Here is a 22,766-nt window from a genome sequence, read left to right on the forward strand (position 1 = left end):
GTTATGTTACCGTTGGTGCTTTAATTTTCCTTCTTATAATCATTCTTCCTCATATTGTCAGGATTCTTCAGCAGTTTCTCTAACTATTAGAGAAATGCAAATCAAAACTTCTGACCAGTCAGAATGGCCACCATTAAAACATCTACAAATAAATGCTGGAGAGGGTGTGGAGTAAAAGGAACCCTCCTTTGCTACTGGAAGGAATATAATTTGGTACAGCACTATGGAAAACAGTATGGAAGGGCTCCTTAAAAAGCTAGAAATAGAACTACCATATGATCCAGCAATCTCATTTCTGGGCATATACCCAGATAAAACTATAATTCAAAAGATATATGCACCTCTATATTTGTAGCAGTACCATTTACAATAGCCAAGACATGGACATAACCTAAACATCCACTGATAGAGGAATGGATAAAAAGATATATATTAAATATATGTGATGGAATATTACTCAGCCATAAAAAAGAATGTAATAATGCCATCTGCAGCAACATGGATGGACCTAGAGGTTATCACACTAAGCAAAGTCAGTCAGAAAGAGGAAGACAAATACCATATGATATCATTTATATGTAGATTCTAAAATATGACACAAACATACCTATCTGTGAAACAGACTCATGGACATAGAGAACAGACTTGTGGTTGCCAAGTGGGGTTTGGGGGAGAGGATGATTAGGAGTTTTGGATTAGTAGATGCAAGCTATTATATATAGGATGGATAAAAAACAAGGTCCTACTGTATAGCACAGGAAACTATATTCAATAACCTGTGACAAACCATAGTGGAAAAGAATATGAAAAAGAAATATGTATGTTTAACTGTGTCACTTTGATATACAGCAGAAATTAACAAGTGTAAATCAACTATACCTCAAAAAATTTTTAAAAAATGAAAATAATTCTATTCATAACAGCATAAAAAGAATAAAATACTTATTTAAAAATATAAACATGAGGCTTATCGAAAGCTATGGAAATTAATTTCATTACATAGAAAACTACCGTAATTATTGAGAAAAAAATGAAAGGATGTTAAATAAGATGGAATATTATTCATCCCTAAAAATAAAATTTCTCCTATTTATGACAACATGAATAAACAGGGAGGATACTACGCTAAGTGAAATAACCAGACACAGAAAAATACTGTAAGATCTCACTTAAATGTAGAGAATCCCAAATTAAAAAATGCAGAGGATACTCTCATGGTTGCTAGGGGCTGAGGAAGTGGAGGAAATGGAAAGATACTGGTCCAAGTGTACAAATTTTCAGTCACAAGAGGAATAAGCTCTGGGGATCTAATGTACTACACAGTGATTATACTCTTAATGCTACATTTACTCTTGAAATTTGTTAACAGAACAGATCTTAAATGGTCTCACCATACATATAATAATGGTAACTATGTGAGGTGATCAATGTGTCAATTAGCTTGATTATGGTAATCATTTGAATATGTGTATGCCTATTAAATCATCAGAGCAGACAACTTAAATACCTACAATTTTTATTCATCAGATTATAAGATCAGTAAAGCTGAGGAGAAAGAAAAGCTCACTTCAAGTACACTGGAAAGTTTCCTCATGCCCTCTAAGTTCACACCTCCCTAAAGTAACCACTATTCTGCTTGCTGTCTGAACGTCATATAAATTAAATTATACAATGATTCTCTTTTTGTGTTGAGATTTATGCATATTCTTGTTTGCTATGACATATATTAGCAGCTCACATTTTTCATTTCTGTGTACTATTCCATTATATATTACATAATATTCTATTCTTAATGGACATCTGGGTAAGTTCAAGTTTGGGGCTATAAGAATAGAGCTCTTATGGTTTACATATGACAAAAATTTGACTAGCAGAAACATTTCATGTTCATGGATTAGAAGAGCCACTATTGTTAAAATGTTAAAATTTTTCCAAAATTGGTCTAAAGATTCAAAACAATCCCTATAAAAATCAAATTAAATTTCTTTTTCCCCAGAAATGGACAGGCTGATCCTAAAATTCATAGGATCAGAAAAGGACTGATTTTCAAAGGACTGAAAATGCTAAGGACTAAGACAAGCTAAAACATTTTTGAAAAAGAAGAATAAATTGGAGAACTAATACAATTCCCAATTTCAAAACTTACAGTAAAGCTTTAGTAGTTGAGACAGTGTGACAACCATAAAAACAGACATGATTTTTCAACAGAACAGAACTGAGATTACAGGGGAAAATAATTTATACTTTTGTCAATTAATTTTCAACAAACGTCTCAAAGCACTCAATGGGGTAAAGATATTCTTTTCTTTCCATAAATGCAAATGATGAAATTAGTTCCTTATTTCATCACACCATATCCTAATGATGCTCACACCATACATAAAAAATTAACTCAAAGTGGCAAATGTTATATTGAAAACCACAAGACAGAAGTAAACATAACAGAAAATCTTCATAACCTTGCCTCAGGCAAAGATTTGTTAGCTTTGACACCATATGCATGATTCATAAATAAAAAATTAACCAATTGCATTTCATCAAAATTAAAACCTTTGTAAAAAAAAAAAAAAAAGGTAGTGTCAAGAAGACACCATTAAGAAAATGAAAAGGCTAAACATTTCACCAAAGATACATAAATGATTAGTAAGCACATGAAAAGATGCCAACATCATTAAAACCCCAATAAGATACCCTTACATGTTGACTAAAGTAGCATAAATTTTAAAAGACTAACCATACCAAGTGTTGTCAAGGATGTACTGCAAATGGAATTCTCATTCTTTGCTGACGGGAATGTAGAAATGACACAAATCACTTGGGAAACAAGTCTACCAGTTTCTTAAAATGTTAAACATACACTAGCCATTCCATATGTAGATATTTGGTGGTGGTTTAGTCGCTAAGTCGTGTCTGACTCTTGGGCACCTCCATGGACTGTAGCCTGCCAGGCTCTTTGGTCCATGGGATTCTCCAGGAAAGAATATGGAGTTGGTTGTCATTTCCTTCTCCACAGAATCTTCCCAACCCAGGACTCAAACCCGGGTCTCCTGCATTGCAGGCAGATTCTTCACCAACTGAGCTATGAGGGAAGCCTTGTAGATATTTACCCAGAAGAAATGAAAGCATATATTCAAACAAGATTTCAACATCAATGTTCATAGTAGCTTTATTTTGGAATAGCCAAAACTGGGAGGAAAAAAACCAACTGTCCATCAACAGATGAATAAATTATGCTATATTCATACAATGGAAAACTACTCAGCAATAAAAAGAAATGGACTTACTGATACACACAATAAACAACAAAGATGAATCTCAAAGTAATTATGCTGAGTGGAAAAAAATAATGGGAAAACATACAGTATGATGCCACTTACAGACTAATCAATAGTAACAGAAATCACATCAACAGTTGCCTTGGGGTGGGAGTAAGAGATGTGAAATGACCAGAAAAATGGATTTACAAAGGTGCCCAAGAAACTACAGGAGATGATGAATAAGTTCATCATTTTTAAAATACGCCAAAACTTCCCAAAGTGCACATTTTAGGTAAGTTCAGCTTGTTATATGTTGATTATACATTAATACAGTTGTTTTTTAAAAATCTCAGAACAAAGAGAAAAAAGAAGTGTTCTGTGGGCAAGAAGCAGTGTTTGCTTGGACTGGGATGGAACCCTTAGCGATGAAAACATAAGTAAATAATATTAAGGTTTCTTAGAATGCAGAAATGACAATACTTTGTTGGTGAAATGTATACTGAGAGATAAAGAAAGGGAAGAAATCAAGGACAACTTTTATTTTGGCTTAAGCAACTGAGTGAATAGTGGTGGTATCTATTAATATGAAGACTTGGATAGGATTACACAGTCAAGGTTTCTCATCACAATTAACAAGAAATAATTCAAATTGGTTTGACAATTTCAATGGATTTAAAATAAAAAAGAACTAGGGTTTATATACAGACATCTAGAAAATAAAAATAGGGCACTGACCAACTACCAGATATGAAAAAGTTAATACAATATGATACAGTAAAGGAAACTAGTAATTCATGGAAATTATAGAACAGGTACAAAACACCTTGGTCCCAAACATTTTTTAAAATAAATTAGTTAACATGGAAGCAACCTAGATGTCCATCAGCAGATGAATGGATAAGAAAGCTATGGTACATATACACAATGGAGTATTACTCAGCCATTAAAAAGAATACATTTGAATCAGTTCTAATGAGGTGGATGAAACTGGAGCCAATTATACAGAGTGAAGTAAGTGAGAAAGAACACCACCAATACAGTATACTAACACATATATATGAAATTTAAAAAGATGGTAATGATAACCCTGTATGAGAGACAACAAAAGAGACACAGATGTATAGAACAGTCTTTTGGACTCTGTGGGAGAGGGAGAGGGTGGGATGATTTGGGAGAATGGCATTGAAATATGTATAATATCATATAAGAAACGAATTGCCAGTCTAGGTTAGATGCAGAATACAGGATGCTTGGGGCTGGTGCACTGGGATGACCCAGAGAGATAGTATGGGGAGGGAGGTGAGAGGGGGGTTCAGGATTGGGAACACGTGTACACCCATGGTGGATTCATGTTGATGCATGGCAAAACCAATACAGTATTGTAAAGTAAAATAAAGTAAAATTTAAAAAAATAAATAAAACACAAAAATAAAAAAATAAAATAAAGGTCAACTTGATAATAATTATTTAAAAGTGATTTAATGAAATACTATATTATATTGATAGTGTTATTTTTCTAGCAGTAATACTTAGGTCTGTTTACATCTCTAACTAAAAATAGTTATGTCTGTTAAAAGCAAATTAATAATTGAAGAAACAAATGCTATAGGTTCTTTATTACCTTCAAAATCTTTGCTTACCTGTTTAATCTTTCAAATAATGGTCCAGATTGTGCTGTTTCATATGATAGATTGAAAGTATCTTGATTTTTATTTAATTTAGAAACCAAGGAATGAGAATAATTAACATTACTGAGCTGAAAAAGAAAGGAAGAGCTGCCAAAATGGTAATGTACAGATACACAATTTAAATTATTTATCATAAAATGCCATTTAAGTGAATACACATATATTCAAAAAATGTATTATTTTAATCTAAAAGAAAATAATTGCAGAGTACATCATGAGAAACGCTGGACTGGAAGCAACACAAGCTGGAATCAAGATTGCCGGGAGAAATATCAATAACCTCAGATATGCAGATGACAGCACCCTTATGGCAGAAAGGGAAGAGGAACTAAAAAGCCTCTTGATGAAAGTGAAAGAGGAGAGTGAAAAAGTTGGCTTAAAGCTCAACATTCAGAAAACGAAGATCATGGCATCCGGTCCCATCACTTTATGGGAAATAGATGGGAAATAGATGGGGAAACAGTGGAAACAGTGTCAGACTTTATTTTTCTGGGCTAAAAAATTACTGCAGATGGTGACTGCAGCCATGAAATTAAAAGACACTTACTCCTTGGAAGAAAAGTTATGACCAACCTAGATAGCATATTCAAAAGCAGAGACATTACTTTGCCGACTAAGGTCTGTCTAGTCAAGGCTATGGTTTTTCCTGTGGTCATGTATGGATGTGAGAGTTGGACTGTGAAGAAGGCTGAGCGCCAAAGAATTGATGCTTTTGAACTGTGGTGTTGGAGAAGACTCTTGAGAGTCCCTTGGACTGCAAGGTGATCCAACCAGTCCATTCTGAAGGAGATGAGCCCTGGGATTTCTTTGGAAGGAATGATGCTAAAGCTGAAACTCCAGTACTTTGGCCACCTCATGCGAAGAGTTGACTCATTGGAAAAGACTCTGTTGCTGGGAGGGATTGGGGGCAGGAGAAGGGGACGACAGAAGATGAGATGGCTGGATGGCATCACGGACTCGATGGACGTGAGTCTGAGTGAACTCCAGGAGTGGGTGATGGACCGGGAGGCCTGGCGTGCTGCGATTCATGGGGTCGCAAAGAATTGGACACGACTGAGCGACTGAACTGAACAATGAAAGCATATCAGTATTTGACTGATTATTAAAATAATAAAGTTGATACTATGGTGAGCTAAATATTTTACACTGGTTAAAAAATACCCAGAACACCAGGATCTTGAGTAAATAAAAGTTAAATTTCTCTCATAGAAATCACATAATCTCTTCAAAAAAACAGCTGTACTTAACTCAGTTTTTCCACCTACTGAGTAAAATTTTAGACTGCTACTTTAATACTTCTGAATATCAGTATCATTGAGTGCAAAATGCAGAAAGGACTGGAAGACTATTGAGAAAAGCCATTGAAATAATCAATTTATTAATGTCAAAAGATATTTTATTGGCTCAACATTAATCTATCCAGCAATAATAATTTACATCTGCAGTATATATTTATCTGTAAGCCACGAAACATAGAGGTAAGTCCAAAGAAAATCAATGACAGAAATAGAAAAGAAGAGAGAGGGAGACAAAAAGAGATACTGAAAGGCTTCAAAAAAAATATAAAGGTCTAAAATAAGGGAAAGTTGAAAATAAAGTCTGATAATACATCTCAGTGTCAGAGAGACAGTGACAGAAGCACAGAGACAAATTCATTCCTCAGAGTGAGTAACATACAAGCAAATCAAAAGAGAAGGGAATATTATATATTGGCTCAAATATTAACTTCTCCAGGGCAGTGAGAAGTGAGTCCCAGACCAAATTTTTTTCTTTTTTTTCAATTAATTTTCCTTTGTATCTTATAATTTCATTTCAGTTATTCTCACTTTTCTTCAAATCCTTCCAATTTAACTATTAAATACTTCACTAAAACTTCACAATGTGACAATACGCCTTGGACAGGTACAAAAGACTCTTGTTGCTGTCTTCTGCTCTATTAAGTATTGCATTATTTACTCTTCTGCAGATAATCACTAATCTATAATCTATAAGTAGGAGATTATTTAAATAGATTACAGGCCATTTCATTCTCTAGCCGATAAATTATTTAAAAGAATAAGCATGAGTTTTAAGCAGATCTAGGATGCAATTTTTAGTCTTGTAAATACAAACCAAAAGGATAATGGAGTATTTTTCACTGCATCCCTCAAAAATTATTGGGTTCTTAAATTAATAAGGCTAACACATATCACTGAAATATAATATCAGTGCTTCAATTTTTCTTTTCTGAAAAAGAGAAAACATACTTTAATAAAAGTGAATCATGATGTATATTATATAGCTATAAAATACCATAACTATAACTAATAAACTTATAATTGTAAATTAATTTATAAATAATACATAAACATGGCATAAACCACTGCATGCTAAAATTGGGAGGAATTCAAAATAAATATTCCTGCTAATAAGACACAAGATTTATATAACCATTTTCCTCACTATCTTTATATATTATTACAATAATCCCTGATGGCTCAGCAGGTAAAGAATCTGCCAGGAATGCAGGAGACACAAGAAACACAGGTTCAATCTCTGGTCAGGAAGATCCCCTAGAGGATGACATGGCAACCCACTCCAGTATTCTTGCCTGGAAAATACTATGGGCAGAGAAGCCTGGCAGGCTACAGTCCATGGGGTCACAAAATGTCAGACACGACTGAGTGACTAAACACAAGCACACACACAGTAATCTTTAATAATTTCATTTTTTAAATCTATGTAAATTTAATAAAAAATCACTTCTTGGCATTTTCTATGGAAGATATATTTCAGAATTTTAAATTTTGAATTTTTAGTATTCTTAACCTTAGTGCATAAAATAATTAAACATTTTAGCATTACACATCTCTACATATTTGTGTAATTATAACTGAAATGCATATGACCAGTTGGCATCTGTCAAATCATGAAAATAATCAAGTCATCACAATTCATACTTAATAGCCTACTATGATATCACTGAGGTTGTATATTGCTATTCACAGGGCCCTTTCTATAACACATCTACTGAGCCACCATGACATCACCAACTATTCATTTACTGTGATTACAATCATCATACTATTATGTAACACGCTGAAAGATTTTCAGTTTCACTATCAATTTTACTAAAAAATGATTTTTTCAGAGATTTTTAAACAACATTTCAGTTTTTGAATTCATAATTTCCTACAGTGCAGAAAATTAAGTTTTTTCCCTAAGAGGAACTGTATACGTAATTTATATCCTATTGTGACTATATCTACAGCAAGTTACAATAACATTTTAAAATCTATAAATAAGAAAAGAATATATCATAAAATATAAAGGTATCAAAATCCTAAGAACCTTCTATTCAAAGACACTTATTCATCCTGCCTCTTTTTATATGCAACTTTCTGAAGACTAGGTACTATTCTGGGAATGAAATTTTGTTTTGTAGTATTTCCACTGGAAGATACTTCTGCTGAAAAAGATAGTAGACCGAAAATGCAGTTTTCTCTTCTGTTGAACTGAGGTTAAAACATTCTATATGGGCCCATGACTTGTGATAACTATAGGAAAGATACAATCATTTGATTTGCCAAAATGTATAAACAAGAGATGAGAAAAGTGAAAAATAGAAGCAAAAAAGGTCATGAGCTGCAGAAAAAGTTCCAAGGAAAGAAAGGCAAGTCAATCAGCAATTGACAAGACTTATTAAGACCAGAGAGTTTATCAGCTAAGATTATACTGAAGAGCTCCTTTACACTGGACTTTATCATTCTTGGTCCTCTACACCCTCACGTCCTACATGACATCTCCTAAAAATGGAAAAACTCAGTTTCATTAATACACAGCACAGCTGATAAGATTTTCAAGAGATTTTAGTACCACTGTTTTTACCTTTCTGTAGTTTAACTCTAGCAATTTAAAGAAAAGATAAGTAAAGGATATATATTTACATATATAAATAAAGAATAAAGGATAAATAATTACTATAGCCTTAGATCTTAATATTTCAAACTTTAATCACATATTTATATATATAAAGGATATATAAAGAATATATATTTTTATATATAAATAAAGGATAAAGAAAGGATAAAGAGGATAAATATGACTATAGCCTTAGATCTTAATATTTCAAACTTTAATCACAATCCGTCATTTTCTAAATGAATAGAATTTTATTTGCTAAAAGTAGCTCTAAGAGGGAAGTTTACAGTGATATAAGTTTACATCATGAAACAAGGAAAATCTCAAATGAACAATCTAATCTTATACCTAAAGCAACTAGAGAGATAAGAATAAACAAAACTCAAAATTAGTAGAAGGAAAGAATTCACAAGTCTCAGAGAAGAAAATACATGAAGCAGAGACTTTAAAACAACAGAAAATCAAAAAATTAAAAGGTAGTTCTTTGAAAAGATAAACAAAATTGATAAACCTTTACTCAGAATCATCAAGGAAAAAAGGGAAAGGGTCCAAATCAATACAGTGAAACTGTTAGTCACTCAGCTGTGTTTGACTCTTTGTGACTTCATGGACTGTAGCTCATCAGACTACTCTGTCCATAGAATTCTCCAGGCAAGTATACTGTTGTGGGTAGCCACTCCCTTCTCCAGGGGATCTTCCTGATCCAGGAATCGAACCAGGGTCTGCAGGCAGATTTGTTACTGTTTGAGCCACCAGGGAAGCCCCAAATCAATAAAATTAGCAATGAAAAAGAAGTTACAACCAACACCACAGAAATACAAAGGATCACAAGAAACTGCTGGGTTTTCCTGGTGGCTCAGATGGTAAAGAATTTGCCTACAAAGCAGGAGATCCAGGTTTATAAATCCTTAAAAAAAGTACAATCTCTCAAGAATGAACAAGGAAGAAAAAGAAAATATGACAGACCAATTCTAAGTACTGAAATTGAACCTGTAACTTTAAAACTTTCAACAAACAAAAGTCCAGGACCAGAAGACTTAACACATGAATTTTACCAAACATTTGGAGAAAAGTTAACATCTATCCTTCTGAAACTATTTCAAAAACTGCAGAGAAAGGTACACTTCCAAACTCATGGTATGAAGCCACCATCACCCTAATACAAAAAACAGACAAAGGTACTCCCCAAAAGAAAATTACAGGCCAATATCACTGATGAAAAATCCTCAACAGAATATTAGCAAACTGAATCCAACAATTCATTAAAAGAATCACATACCAGTAGTCATGTATGGAATGTGAGAGTTGGACCATAAAGAAGGTTGAGTGTTGAAGAACTGATGCTTTGGAATTGTGGTCCTGGAGAAAACTCTTGAGAGTCCCTTGGACTGCAAGATCAAACCAGGAAATGAACCCTGACTATTCACTGGAAGGACAGATGTTGAAGCCAAAGCTTCAATACTTCAGCCACCTGATGCAAAGATCTAACTGAAAAGACCCTGATGCTGGGGAAGACTGAAGGCAGGAGGAGAAGGGGGCGATAGAGGATGAGATGGTTGGATGACATCACAGTCTCAGTGGACATGAGTTTGAGCAAACTCCGGGAAATAGTGAAGGACAAGGGAAGCGTGGCATATTGCAATTCATGGGATGCAGAGTCAAGTGCGACTTAGCGACTGAACAACAAATGCCATGATCAAGTGGTATTTATCCCAGGGATACAAAGATTTTTCAACATCCATAAATTAATCAGTATAATATATACCACATTCACAAACTGAAGAATAAAAGTCATATGACCATATCAATAAATGCAGAAAAAGTTTTTGATAAAATTCAAAATCCATTTATGATAAAAAACTCTCCAGAAATTGCAAATAGAGGGAACATATCTCAACATAATATAGGCCATTTATGACAAACCCACAGTAAACATCATACTCAACACATTTCCTCTAAGATCAGGTACAAGACAAGGATGTCCACACTTACCGCTTTTACTCAGTGCAGTTTTGGAAGTCCTGGCCATAGCAGTCAAAAAGAAACAGAAATTAAAAAAAAAAAAATTCAAATTGGAAAAGAAGAGGTAAAACTGTCACCATTTGCAGATGACATGACCCTATATTTGCTTCCCTGGTGGCTCAGCTGGTAAAAAATTTGCCCACAAGGTGGGAGACCTGTGTTTGATCGCTGGGTTGGGAAAATCCCCTAGAGAAGGGAACAGCTACCCACTCCAGTATTCTTCCAGGAGAATTCCATGGACTATATAGTCCATGGGATCACAAAGAGTCAGACATGACTGAGAGACTTTCACTTTCATACATAGAAAACCCTGAAGATGCTACCAGGAAACTTCTAGAGCATCACCAGTGAATGTGGTGAAGTTGTAGGATACAAAATTAACACACAGAAATCTATTGCATTTCCATACATTCCCAATGGAAGATCAGAAAGATAAATTAAGGAAACAATTTCACTTACAATCACATCACAAAGATGAAAATATCTAGAAAGAGACTTAAGGAGCCAAAAGACCTATATTCTGAAAATGGTAAGACACTGATGAAAGAAACTCAAGATGACACAAACAGGTGGAAAGATATACCATGTTCCTGAACTGGAAGAATTAACGTTAAAACAACTCCCTAACCAAGGCAATTTACAGATTCACTTTGGAGTATAGTATGAAGGTTCCTTAAAAACTAAAAATAGAGCTATCATATGCTCCTGCAATCCCACTCCTGGGCATTTATCTGAAGAAAACCATAATTTGAAAAGATACATGCATCCCAATGTTCATCACAGCACTATTTACAACAACTAAGACATGGAAGCAACCTAAATGTCCACAAACAGATGAATGGATAAAGAATATGTTGCATATATATATTTAGTCAGTTATAAAAAAAGAACAAAATAATGCCACTTGCAGCAACATAGATAGACCTAGAAATAACCATACTAAGAAAAGTAACCCAGACAGAGGAAGACAAATATCACAGGATATCACTTATAAGTGGAATCTAAAAAAAAAAGATACAAATGAACTTATCTACAAAACAGAAATAGACCCACAGACATAGAAAACAAACTTACAGTTACCAAAGTTGAAAGTGGGGAGGGATAAATAAGGAAGTTGGGATTAACATATACACACTACTATATGTTTCCCAAGTGGCTCAGGGTAAAGAATCTAGCTGTTAATGCAGGAGCCACAGGAAATGTGGGTTCAATCCCTGGGTGGGAAAGATCCCCTGGAGGAGGAAATGGCAACCCACTCCAGTATTTTTGCCTGGAAAATTCCATGGACAGAGGAGTCTGGTGGGCTACAGTCCATGTGGGTCACAAAGAATCAGACGGACATGACTGAGTGACTGAGCACCCATGCACTACTATATACAAAGTGAATAACCAATAAGAACCTCCTGGATAGCCTGGAGAACTACACTCAATACTTTGTAATAAATAGAACTTCCTTGGTGGTCCAGGGGTTAAGAATCCACCTTGCAACGGCAGGAGATATGGGTCTGATCCCTGGTCTGGGAACTAAGGTCGCACAAGCTGTAGAGCGACTAACCCTGCATGCTGCTACTACTGAGTGCGTGTGCTCCAGAGCCCATATGAAGAACACACATGCCACAACTAGAGAGTCCATGGCCTCAACGAAAGATCCCACATGACTCAGTGAAGATCTTGTGTGCTGCAAGTAAGAGCTGATGCTTCCAAATAAATATATAAACGAATACTTTAAAATATATATTTTATAATAACCTATAAAGAAAAACATTAGAAGGAAATGGCAACCCACTCCAGTGTTCTTGCCTGGAGAATCCCAGGGATGGAAGCCTGGTGGGCTGCCGTCTATGGGGTCGCACAGAGTCGGACATGACTGAAGCGACTTAGCAGCAGCAGCAGCAGCAGCATAAAGAAAAACATTTAAAAAAACTAATGCCATCACTTCATGACAAATAGATGGAAAAAAATAGGAAACAGTGACGGACTTCCTTTTCTTGAGCTCTAAAATCACTGTAGACAGTGACTGCAGCCACGAAATTAAAAGATGCTTGGTTGGATGGCACTACTGACACAATAGACAAGAGTTTGAGCAAACTCTGGGAGATAGTAAATGACAGCAAAGCCTGGTGTGCTGCAGTCCACGGGATCACAAAGAGCTGGGGAGGACTGAGCTACTGAATAACAGTAATAAAGGAAAAAAATTTAAATATAATTAAGCCACTATGCTGTATACCTGAAACACAACATTGTAAATCAACTATACTTCAATTAAAAAATAAGTAAACGAAATTTTTAAAAATTAAAATTTGCTAAAAGAAATAATCATTTGCAATACTTTGAAAAATAATCCTAGGATCAACAAGACTATCGAAAATCACAACTTTATATGAAATCAAATAATCTGATCACTGTGTGAAGAGATGAATTACTCAATGATCGCATGAACCAAAAACAGGAATCTCCAAATGAACTATCTTTACAGCTTGTCAGTAACAAGCAGAAGCAAATATTATGCACACATAGGCCTCATCTACCTTATCAGAACTCCAAAATGTTTCTCGTGATCAATTGGTTAAAATATTCTTAAGGTGTATGTTCCTTATATTAAAAACTTTTAAAAGAATAATTATAAATACTAAGTTTTTCCAGTATTTGAAAAATTTATATCATTTGTTGGCATATCACAACTATAAAAATAATAAAATTTAATTTAAAAAACCTCACCTGAACTGGATCAAGTTCTTCCTTGGTGTCTAGTCTTTGGTAGTATATACTAACAAAAATAAAATTTTAAGGTTAAAAATATAGATGGCATTAAATTGACCACACATGAAAACATATGGAACTCTAAGTAACTCTATTCATTCCAGATCATAATATTATTGAGTTTTCTAAAAATTATATTGTTATAAGAGAGAGATTTTATGATAAAGTCAAACTATGTGTACAAAAAACTTAGTATGGACATTTGGTCATTTGATAAATGTCTTAATAGTTTAATGATATTATAGCTGCCGAACAAACAAAAACTGGAGCTATTATAGAAGAATAAATCCTCTGTATATCTTCCAGTGAGTAAAAAGGTAAAACAATAATGACCATTTAAATAATATATAATGATATATGATGCTATAATATATATATTAATGTAATATACATCAGATAGATACATTAATATAACCTAGCTAAAACCTACTTGTTTTCTATATCATCAATGCAGAGTTTAGATGGTACACAGTTAGGTGACATTGGAAGTTCTATATCATGCTTTCTTAGGGGCATTTTTATGTCTTTATTCATATTCACGTGCATTGGTTTTCTCACAGTTTCTAGAATGAAAAAATATATAATTTATAAAAATTATAAGAAAAATAAATTTTTTAAAAGCATCATTTGATATACTATGTTCATTAAAGAAATGCACATTTTAGAAATTTACTGAAACCACCTGTATTCTATGTATGCTAGAAAACATTACAATACTATCTCAGATATTTTGAACCATTCTTTTTATCATCTTATATACTCCTCTTGAAAGGGGTTCTACTAATTCCCTTCTACTTTTTTCTTCCTCTAATACTTCCTTGAAACCCAGACCGTATCAGATACTGTCTTACACATTCTCATAGCACTATATAGGTTCTCTATTAATACACTTACCATCCTTTGTTGTTTGTGATTAACTCTATTTCCCTCACTAGATTTTTTAAATTTATAGAAGCAGAATCTTTGTGTCTCTTTACAGAAGTAGTCTCTTCTTTGTCTGTTCAGTACTTGTAACAACTTTTTTTTCTGGGGAATGTTTTTTACACATGCATCAACTATACAGTTCTAGTGGAGACTTTCCACCATCTTATAAAACCCTGCCTTTCGGTAAAAATAATTGGTGAAGGGGTAGACATCTAACCCAAGGAGAATTAAGAACTGTTCCCTCTGGTTAGGAGTAATTGTTCCAGTGCTAAGACCTGGGGTAAGGCAATGCTCCTTCACTGGAATTTTTACAAGTTCAGGACCAGTGAAACATCTCTCAGTATTTCTCTAAAAACAATGTTAGTTTTTTAAGGTAATGTTTTAAGTCCCAATGATGAAGACAGTCTGAGAGAATGAAGCTAATATCTGAAGTGAGAAAAAATCTTGATTGAATTCAAAACCTCTGATTCAAGCAGTTTCTGAAGCCCAGCTGTACCACTGCCCTTCCTTTTAGTTAAGTACCTTGGTCCTTTCAAGGCTGCTGAACCTGGATCCCATAGACTGGGTGGATTATGAACAACAGAAATTTATTTCTCAGTCTGGAGGCTGGGATGTCCAAGATGAAGATGCTGGAAAATCTGGTGTCTGGTGAGGGCCTGCTTCCTGTTTCTCAGACAACCATCTTCTCCCTGTGCTCTCAGGTGGTAGAAAGGGAGAAAGAGCTCTCTGGGGTTTTGTTGTTGTTGTTGTTCAGTCACTAAGTTGTGTTCAACTCTTTGCAACCCCATGGACTGCAGCAGCCAAGCTTCTCTGTCCTTCACTATCTCAGACTTTGCTCAGATTCATGTCCCTTGAGTCGGTGATGCTATCTAACCATCTCATCCTCTGCTGCATTTTTCTCCTTTTGCCCTCAATCTTTCCCAGCATCAGTATCTTTTCCAATGACTTGGTTCTTCACAAAGTATTGGAGCTTCAACTTCAACATCAGTCCTTCCGAAGAATATTCAGGGTTGATTTCCATTAGGACTGACTTATTTGAATGTATCAATTCTCTGGCACTCTGCACTCTTTATATCCAGCTCTCACATCAGCACATGACTACTGAAAAAACCATAGCTTTGACTATATACATACCTTTGTCGGTAAAGTGACACCTCTGCTTTTTAATATGCTGTCTAGACTCTCATAGCTTTCCTTCCAAGGAGCAATGCCGGGAGCCAGTGTGAGGAACTCTGCCCGTGGCAAAGGTCATGAGGAAGAAGGCTCAGCATACGCAAAGGCAGGATCGAGCCTCAGAAGACCCCCGTTCCCGAGCATCTACCCCCCAAAACCAGAGTCTGCCTGCTTTACTGTGTTATGCTTTCCACCTACTCTTCTGACATTAACAGGGGGCTGTCCCCCCACCACCTTTTCCTGGAAAAAGTTAATTTAGAGCTTTTAGATAATAAATCTCCTGGGCATAATATGAGTGTTTCAATCCAAAAACCCCTCTGATGGCTTTCTAGCCTGCCTGCCGGACTCTTACAGCTGCGCATGTGATTGTTTGTGGCCTCCTGACTGAGAGAGGGACAGGAAGCTTAAAACATCCTAGGAATGTAGGGGCTTTCGAGGAGTCAAAATCATTAGAATAGGACTGATTAAAAGGGTTTCATTTGTTGAGCCAATACCTGCTGCCAAGTTTTCATATCTTTTATTTGTGGATATAGTTGGTATATAGAAAAAACAGGTAGTAGCCCTGGTATTAGCAACATTAGATCTTTCAGTTGAGTTCTTTCTTTGTTATAACCCACTGCACCTTTGTTCTACAGGAATGTAACTTTATTTAGTACTTTGAGGGTGATGCAGATTAAAGAAAAAAACACTTCAAGGGAAAAAGAGTTTTCTGGTTGATAGACATTTATCTAGGAAGAGAGCCATAAAAATGTTAACAGGCCTCTTGGCCAGAAGATAATGTAAACCACCTGAGACCTTTTGTATATGGGAAGGTATGCAAAAAGAAAGCCTGGTCTCAATAAGGGTCAGGACTGCTGCCCCTGCATAACTCTGCACATTCCATTATTTCTTTATGTACAACTTGGGGTATATAAGCTGCTTTTGAAAATAAAGTTGTGGGTCTGGCACCGATGCTTGGCTCCTCCATGTCATTCTTTTCTCCCTTTTCTGGCTGAATTCCCATCTGGAGTGTGGAAGCTCACTGTGTCTACTTATTTGCCCTGGCTTCTGAGACCCACACAAGAGGGAGCCCAAGGCGGGGCACCCTCCACTATTCAAGCAAGCACCAGTGGCCTACGTAGATGGTCCAAGTTCCTTGTCTTGGAACTTTATTGGTTTTCCACGTAAACCAACTTATTCAGCCTCTTTTCTCCACTAATTTTCCTACTGCACTATTCTTTCCTAATCTCTCTTTATATTTCTAAATAAATAAGTTTTTCCTCACTGACTCCATCCCCGCTTCGAATTACACTGGATCCACCAGGGCTGGACCGTGGCAGAGCAAGTGTCTTTTAATTTCATGGCTGCAGTCACTGTCCACAGTGATTTCGGAGCCAAAGAAAAGAAAATCTGTCACTGTGTCTACTTTCTGCCCTCTATTCGCCATGAAGTGATGGAACTGGGTGCCATGATCTTCATTTTTTGAATGTTGAGGTTTAAGCGAGCTTTTACACTCTCCTCTTTCACCCTCATCAAGAGAATCTTTAGTTCCTCTTCACTTTCTACCACTAGAGTGGTATCATCTGCATATCTGAGGTTGTTGATATTTCTTTAATAAGGGTACAATTGTATTCATGAGAGTTCCACCCTCATGACCTAATTGCTTCCTAAAAGTCCCTCCTGAATCATTACATTACAAGTTGGAATTTCAATACATGAATTTGGACGGGAGGACACAAACATTCAGTTCATAACATTATTTGAATGTCTGTTAGTTGAGCCTTACTTATAAAGTCTTTTTTTTAAGGAGAGTAAAAATACCTCTATCCTCTACCCTTCTATACTCCCAACTGGGGCTCCTGTGACAAAAGATGGATTAACAAGAGGAAAGCATACAAAGTTTATTTAATATAAGTCTTACATAGAAAACGTCATAAGAAAATGAAGACCCAAAGAACCTGAGTATTTTTACATTAGGTTTGATAAGGAATGGAAAAGTTATGGAAAATGTGATAAGACAAAAAATGAGTATGAGCACAGTGTGTGGTAAATTGGGGAAAACAGCAGTCCTGTCCATTTAGATTCCTCTCAGTGTCCCTCTGTCTTTGAGATAAAGATGTTCCCTAGTTGAGGAACTAAGATCCTGCATGCTGCACGTGGACCAAGTGGGGAAAAAAAAAAAAAAACAACAGTAAAAACCGTTTGACTCAAAATTATAGAAATCTTAAAAGAAAATATAGCAAACATAAAGGGTAAGCTCTCTGTTCTCCATTTTGGTAATTTTTTGCATTTTACATCAAACCAAAGGCAACTAAAGCAAAAATAAACAACTGACACTACATTCAACTAAAAAGCTACTGCATAGCAGAAGAAAATCATTAACACAATGAAAAGACAACCTAAAGAATGGGAGAAAGTATTTGCAAATCACATATCTGATAAGGGGTTAACATCCACAATATAAAGAATTCACATAACTCATTAGCAAAAAAAAAAAAAAAAACTAATTTAAATATGGGCAGAGGACTTGAATAGATATTTTTCCAAAAAAGACAGACAAATGGCAAGGGGTACTCAATATTAGTAATCATCAGGAAAATGCAAAGCAAAACTACAATAAGACATCTTCTCAAACCTGTCAGAAGGAATTATCAAGAAGACAAGAGATAACAAGTGCTGACAAGAATGTGGAGAAAAGGAAACACTTGTGCACTGTTGGTGGAAATGTAAATTGGTTCAGCCACTATGGAGAACAGAATGGAGGTTCCTCAAAAAATTAAAAGTAGACTAACACAAGGTTCAGCAATACCCCTTCTGGGTATATAACCAAAAGAAACGAAAAAGGATCTTGAAGACAAATCTGCACTCTCCTGTTCAATGAAGTATTATTCACAATAACCAAGATATGGAAACAACCTAAGTGTCTGTCAACAGATGAAGAGATGTGGTGTATACATAAAATAGCATTCAGCCCTGAGAAAGAAGAAAATCCTGCCAATTATGACAACATGGATGGACCCTGAAAATATTATGCTAAGTGAAATAAGCCAGACAGAAAAAGACAAATACGGTATGGTATCACTTACATGCGGAACCTTGGAAAAAAAAGGTCAAACTCATAGAAACACAGAGTAGAAAAGTGGTTTCCAGGGGCTGAGAATGAGAGAGAAGGGGAAATAGTCAGAGGCTGGCAAAAGGGCACAAACTTTGAGCTGTAGGATGATTAAGATCTGAAGATCTAATATAAAATGTGAGTATACTTGATAACAATATTATGTAAGTGAAGAAAAAAAATCAGATTTAAAACAAAAACTTCTATTCCCAAAGTCCACAAATTATGTATTTACTTTTACTACAGTAAAAGTTTTTTACTTGTGTAAACTGCTCTGTGGAGGGAGAAACAAAAAATGACAGAGAAAGGAAAAGAGGGGATACTAAGAATACTATAATCAATTTCCATCTATCATTTATGAACTCTTTTAAGCTCTCATTTTAGCACTTGTTTTAAAAATTAAGTATCAGACAAAGGTCCCTTGAGATAGAAAACAAAAATAGTGTGATTAAACTTTTTTATTTACTTAAAGAATCAAAGTGCAAGCCAAAATGAACTTTATTTTGAAGTATTAAGACTACTATAATTAACATCCCAAGAATGCTTGAGAAATTATTTAAGTTGTGAATCAGGAAACTAATCATTGAGACAATCTCTTCAGCTCTTCCTTTTTAAATAGATTCTCTAAAATAATATAAGATAATAAATACATTTATTTCCTGCTCTTTAGCTGAACTTTGGTAACTAACTGCCAAGACAGAATAATGTAATAATTGAAACAGCTGTACTGTAATAAGTCTAACCATGCCTTATAAAATTAATTTTATATAACATTTATACAAACTAAAAATAAAAATAAATGGATTAAGGAATAAGAGATTTTAAGCAAAAATTAACAAATTTTCATAAGCAGGCAAAAAAACTTTTAAAACTTTTAAGTTTTAAAAGTTTCCTTTCCACATCCTTTGAGTTCTAAAATTACACTTATTAGAAAACTGAATCTTATAATCACATTGAATTTTAAAAATGGTATTAGAAAAATTTACTTACCAGATGTTTTCTTCTGGCAAGATATCTGATTTACCATATACAGGTTAAGGAGGTCTAAACTGACAGTAGAATTTTTGACAGGGGATGAAACTCCCAGTAATTTCATTTTTGATTTTAACCTTTTCTTTTCAAAATATTCCTAAAATAATTAGAAAGTTACTACAGCAATTATATGGTTTCAGGCAGAATAATAAATAATAAAAAGCAATAATGCAATCAAATAAATGACAATATTTTTATATTCCTGTGACACACTTTATATGTTTACAAATTAATTAAAGTCAACCATGAAACTAGCAGTTTGCCTAAAGAGTCTAAATTTCACAGCCTCCTATACTACTGGTGGTAGAAATGTGAGATAATTCTCATCTGATAGCTTCTATTTCCACTGAAATATGAGACAAGGTCATCTAATTAGTATGAAGGAAAAAAGAACACGGTTGGGGAAGAGAGGCTTGAGGAGACAAAGGATGGTATGAAATTTTCAAAGAGTAAGAAAGTGACATGACTAGAGATCAATCCTTTAGCAAAGTGCTGTGAGTCTTTTCTTATAAATGTTCAAAGAATGATCCAAACACTTTTAAGATTTTTTTTTAATAGTCTGGGGACAGACTACATTCATAGATTATTTAGTATCAAGTGCCTATGTTACACATAATTCTAGGCATAGGAGATAACAGAGTGATTAAAAGTGGTAAGATCCTTTTTTATGAATATATATTAATGGGGTGGGAGAGAACAGAATCAATAAATTTATAAGAAAATACCAGACTTTGAAAAGAGTGATAAATAAAAGGGAATACTGAAGAAAGAGTAACTGGAGGGTGGGGAGCTATTTAGATGTAGTGATCAGAGAAAGTCAATCTAACAGATACTTTAGCTGAGACCCAAATATTGACAAGCCAGACATAAAATATCTCAAGGGAGACTATTCCAGAGAAAGGGAAGAAGAGTGGCAGAAAGAAGGTCATTGTGGTTGAAATACAATGAAAAACAGGGCGAGCAGTAAAACTAAGGTCAGAGAAGCAGGCAGGATGCAAACCCTTTAGGTCCTTTTAGGCTATGGTTCCATGCGTGCTGCTCAGTCATGTCTGACTCTTTGTGACCCCATGTGTGGCCCACCTGGCTCCTCTGTCCATGGAAGGACAAGGAAAAACTTCTCAGGTAAGAATAATGGAGTGAGTTGCCATTTCCTACTCCAGGGGATCTTACATCCCAGGGATTGAATCCACATCTTCTGCATTGGCAGCTGGATTCTTTACCACTATACCACCTGGGATTGTCAAACTATGGTTAAATCAGATTTATTCTAAAAGCAATGAAAAGCAATTGAGGTTTTTAAGGAAATGATAAATTCTGTGTTTTTCTTAAAAAAAAATCATGCTAACAGTTGTGTGAAGAACAGAATGCAAAAAAATAAAAGAAAGAGCAAAAAAATTTTTGATAAATTCAATGACATTAAAAGTGAGAACTTTCCTTCTAAGATATCATTAAGAAAGTAAACATAAAAGCTACTGAGTACACATATAACTGACAAAGAATTCCTAGATATATAAAAACACAGAAAAAGACAAATAACCCAAATAAAAAATGAAAGAAATACTTGGAAATGTATCTCATGAAGCAGAAAATCTGAATGAAAAGATAGCCAGCCTCAGTAGTAATCAAGAAAAAAAAAAGGTTAAATTTACAATAAGGCATCATTTCACTGAGGTAACAAATATCCTACTTTCATCACAATCACTCCCTTAACTTTTCTTTAAATTTCACTACCTCTGAGGCTTCCCTGGTAGCTCAGTTGGTAAAGAATCCACCTGCAATGCAGGAGACCCCAGTTCAATTCCTGGGTCAGGAAGATCCGCTGGAGAAGCGATAGGCTTCCCACTCCAGTATTCTTGGGTTTCCCTGGTGTCTCAGCTGGTAAAGAATCCATCTGCAATGTGGGAGACCTGGGTTCAATCTCTAGGTTGGGAGGATCTCCTGGAGAAGGGAAAGGCTACCCACTCCAGCATTCTGGCCTGGAAAATTCCATGGACTATGTAGCCCATGGGCTTGCAAAGAGTCAGACACTACTGAGCAACTTCCACTTTCACCTCTGAACATGAAATCTCACTGCTTGTATTTTTCTGTGAGTTTCTTCATTTGCTCAACATTCTGGTTTTGAGATTTATCTACAATAATTACATGCAAATGATGCATTTTCACTGCTATACCTTGGGTATACCACAAGTTGCTTAACCATTCTACTGCTCCTGGACATTTATTCAGTGCTCCCTTTTCTCTCCCCTGTACCCTGTCCTTCTTCTTCCTCTCTTTCTTCTTCTCTCTATTTTGTTTGCTATTTAACAACAACAAAGATCCAAAGAAGCATGTACATATCTCAAGCTGCACATAAGGAAGTTTCCTTAGGATATGTATCACTTTTTTGCAAGATACATGCTCAACTTTATTATGGAATACAATCAATGCAATTATTTTTTTAAAACACTAAAAACAGTAGGAGATAGGTTATAAGGTTACTATAGTACCCTGGGCAACAAATGATTTGGATAAGGGGGATTATAGTATTAACTGTGAGAAGTGATCAGACTTGGGATATATTGGAACTAGATGACAACAAGAATCAACAATGCTCCATAATTCTGTGCCTGAGAAAAATGGGTAGCTAATTAAGCTATCTATAAGAATGGAGAAACTAAAATGGTCCTCCAGTTTCACTCAGGTGAATTTATTAACCTTGGAAAAATGCTCCAAAATATCACTGTTCTTGTAACACTATGAGACACAATAAAAATATTTTTTCTTTACCTTCTGCTTTCTCCTTTCCTGCTTGATCAGAACCCTGGTCCTGAAAAGGGAAGCAGGATTATTTTATAATGATTAAATAAATAGTCTCTAAAACAACTGTCATTTTATCTGAACTGAAGACTTGGAATTAAAATCTAAAAGTAGCAATAATTA

The 22,766-nt window shown here is 35.0% G+C and overlaps 1 protein-coding gene across 1 annotated transcript in view; it reads right to left on the bottom strand.

The window, feature by feature from the left end:
- The window catches only part of C5H12orf40 (chromosome 5 C12orf40 homolog), a 93,404-nt gene that overhangs the window by 49,660 nt on the left and 20,978 nt on the right, over positions 1–22,766 (bottom strand). The window contains exons 4-8 of the mRNA XM_052640566.1: positions 22,614–22,653; positions 19,806–19,944; positions 14,058–14,190; positions 13,586–13,634; positions 4,898–5,013 (exon numbers count right to left, since the gene is read on the bottom strand). Coding sequence (XP_052496526.1) covers positions 4,898–5,013; positions 13,586–13,634; positions 14,058–14,190; positions 19,806–19,944; positions 22,614–22,653 — 477 coding nt within the window. The remainder of the gene's footprint in view (positions 1–4,897; positions 5,014–13,585; positions 13,635–14,057; positions 14,191–19,805; positions 19,945–22,613; positions 22,654–22,766) is intronic.

This window comes from Budorcas taxicolor, chromosome 5 (assembly GCF_023091745.1).
Source record: "Budorcas taxicolor isolate Tak-1 chromosome 5, Takin1.1, whole genome shotgun sequence".
Taxonomy (NCBI): domain Eukaryota; kingdom Metazoa; phylum Chordata; class Mammalia; order Artiodactyla; family Bovidae; genus Budorcas; species Budorcas taxicolor.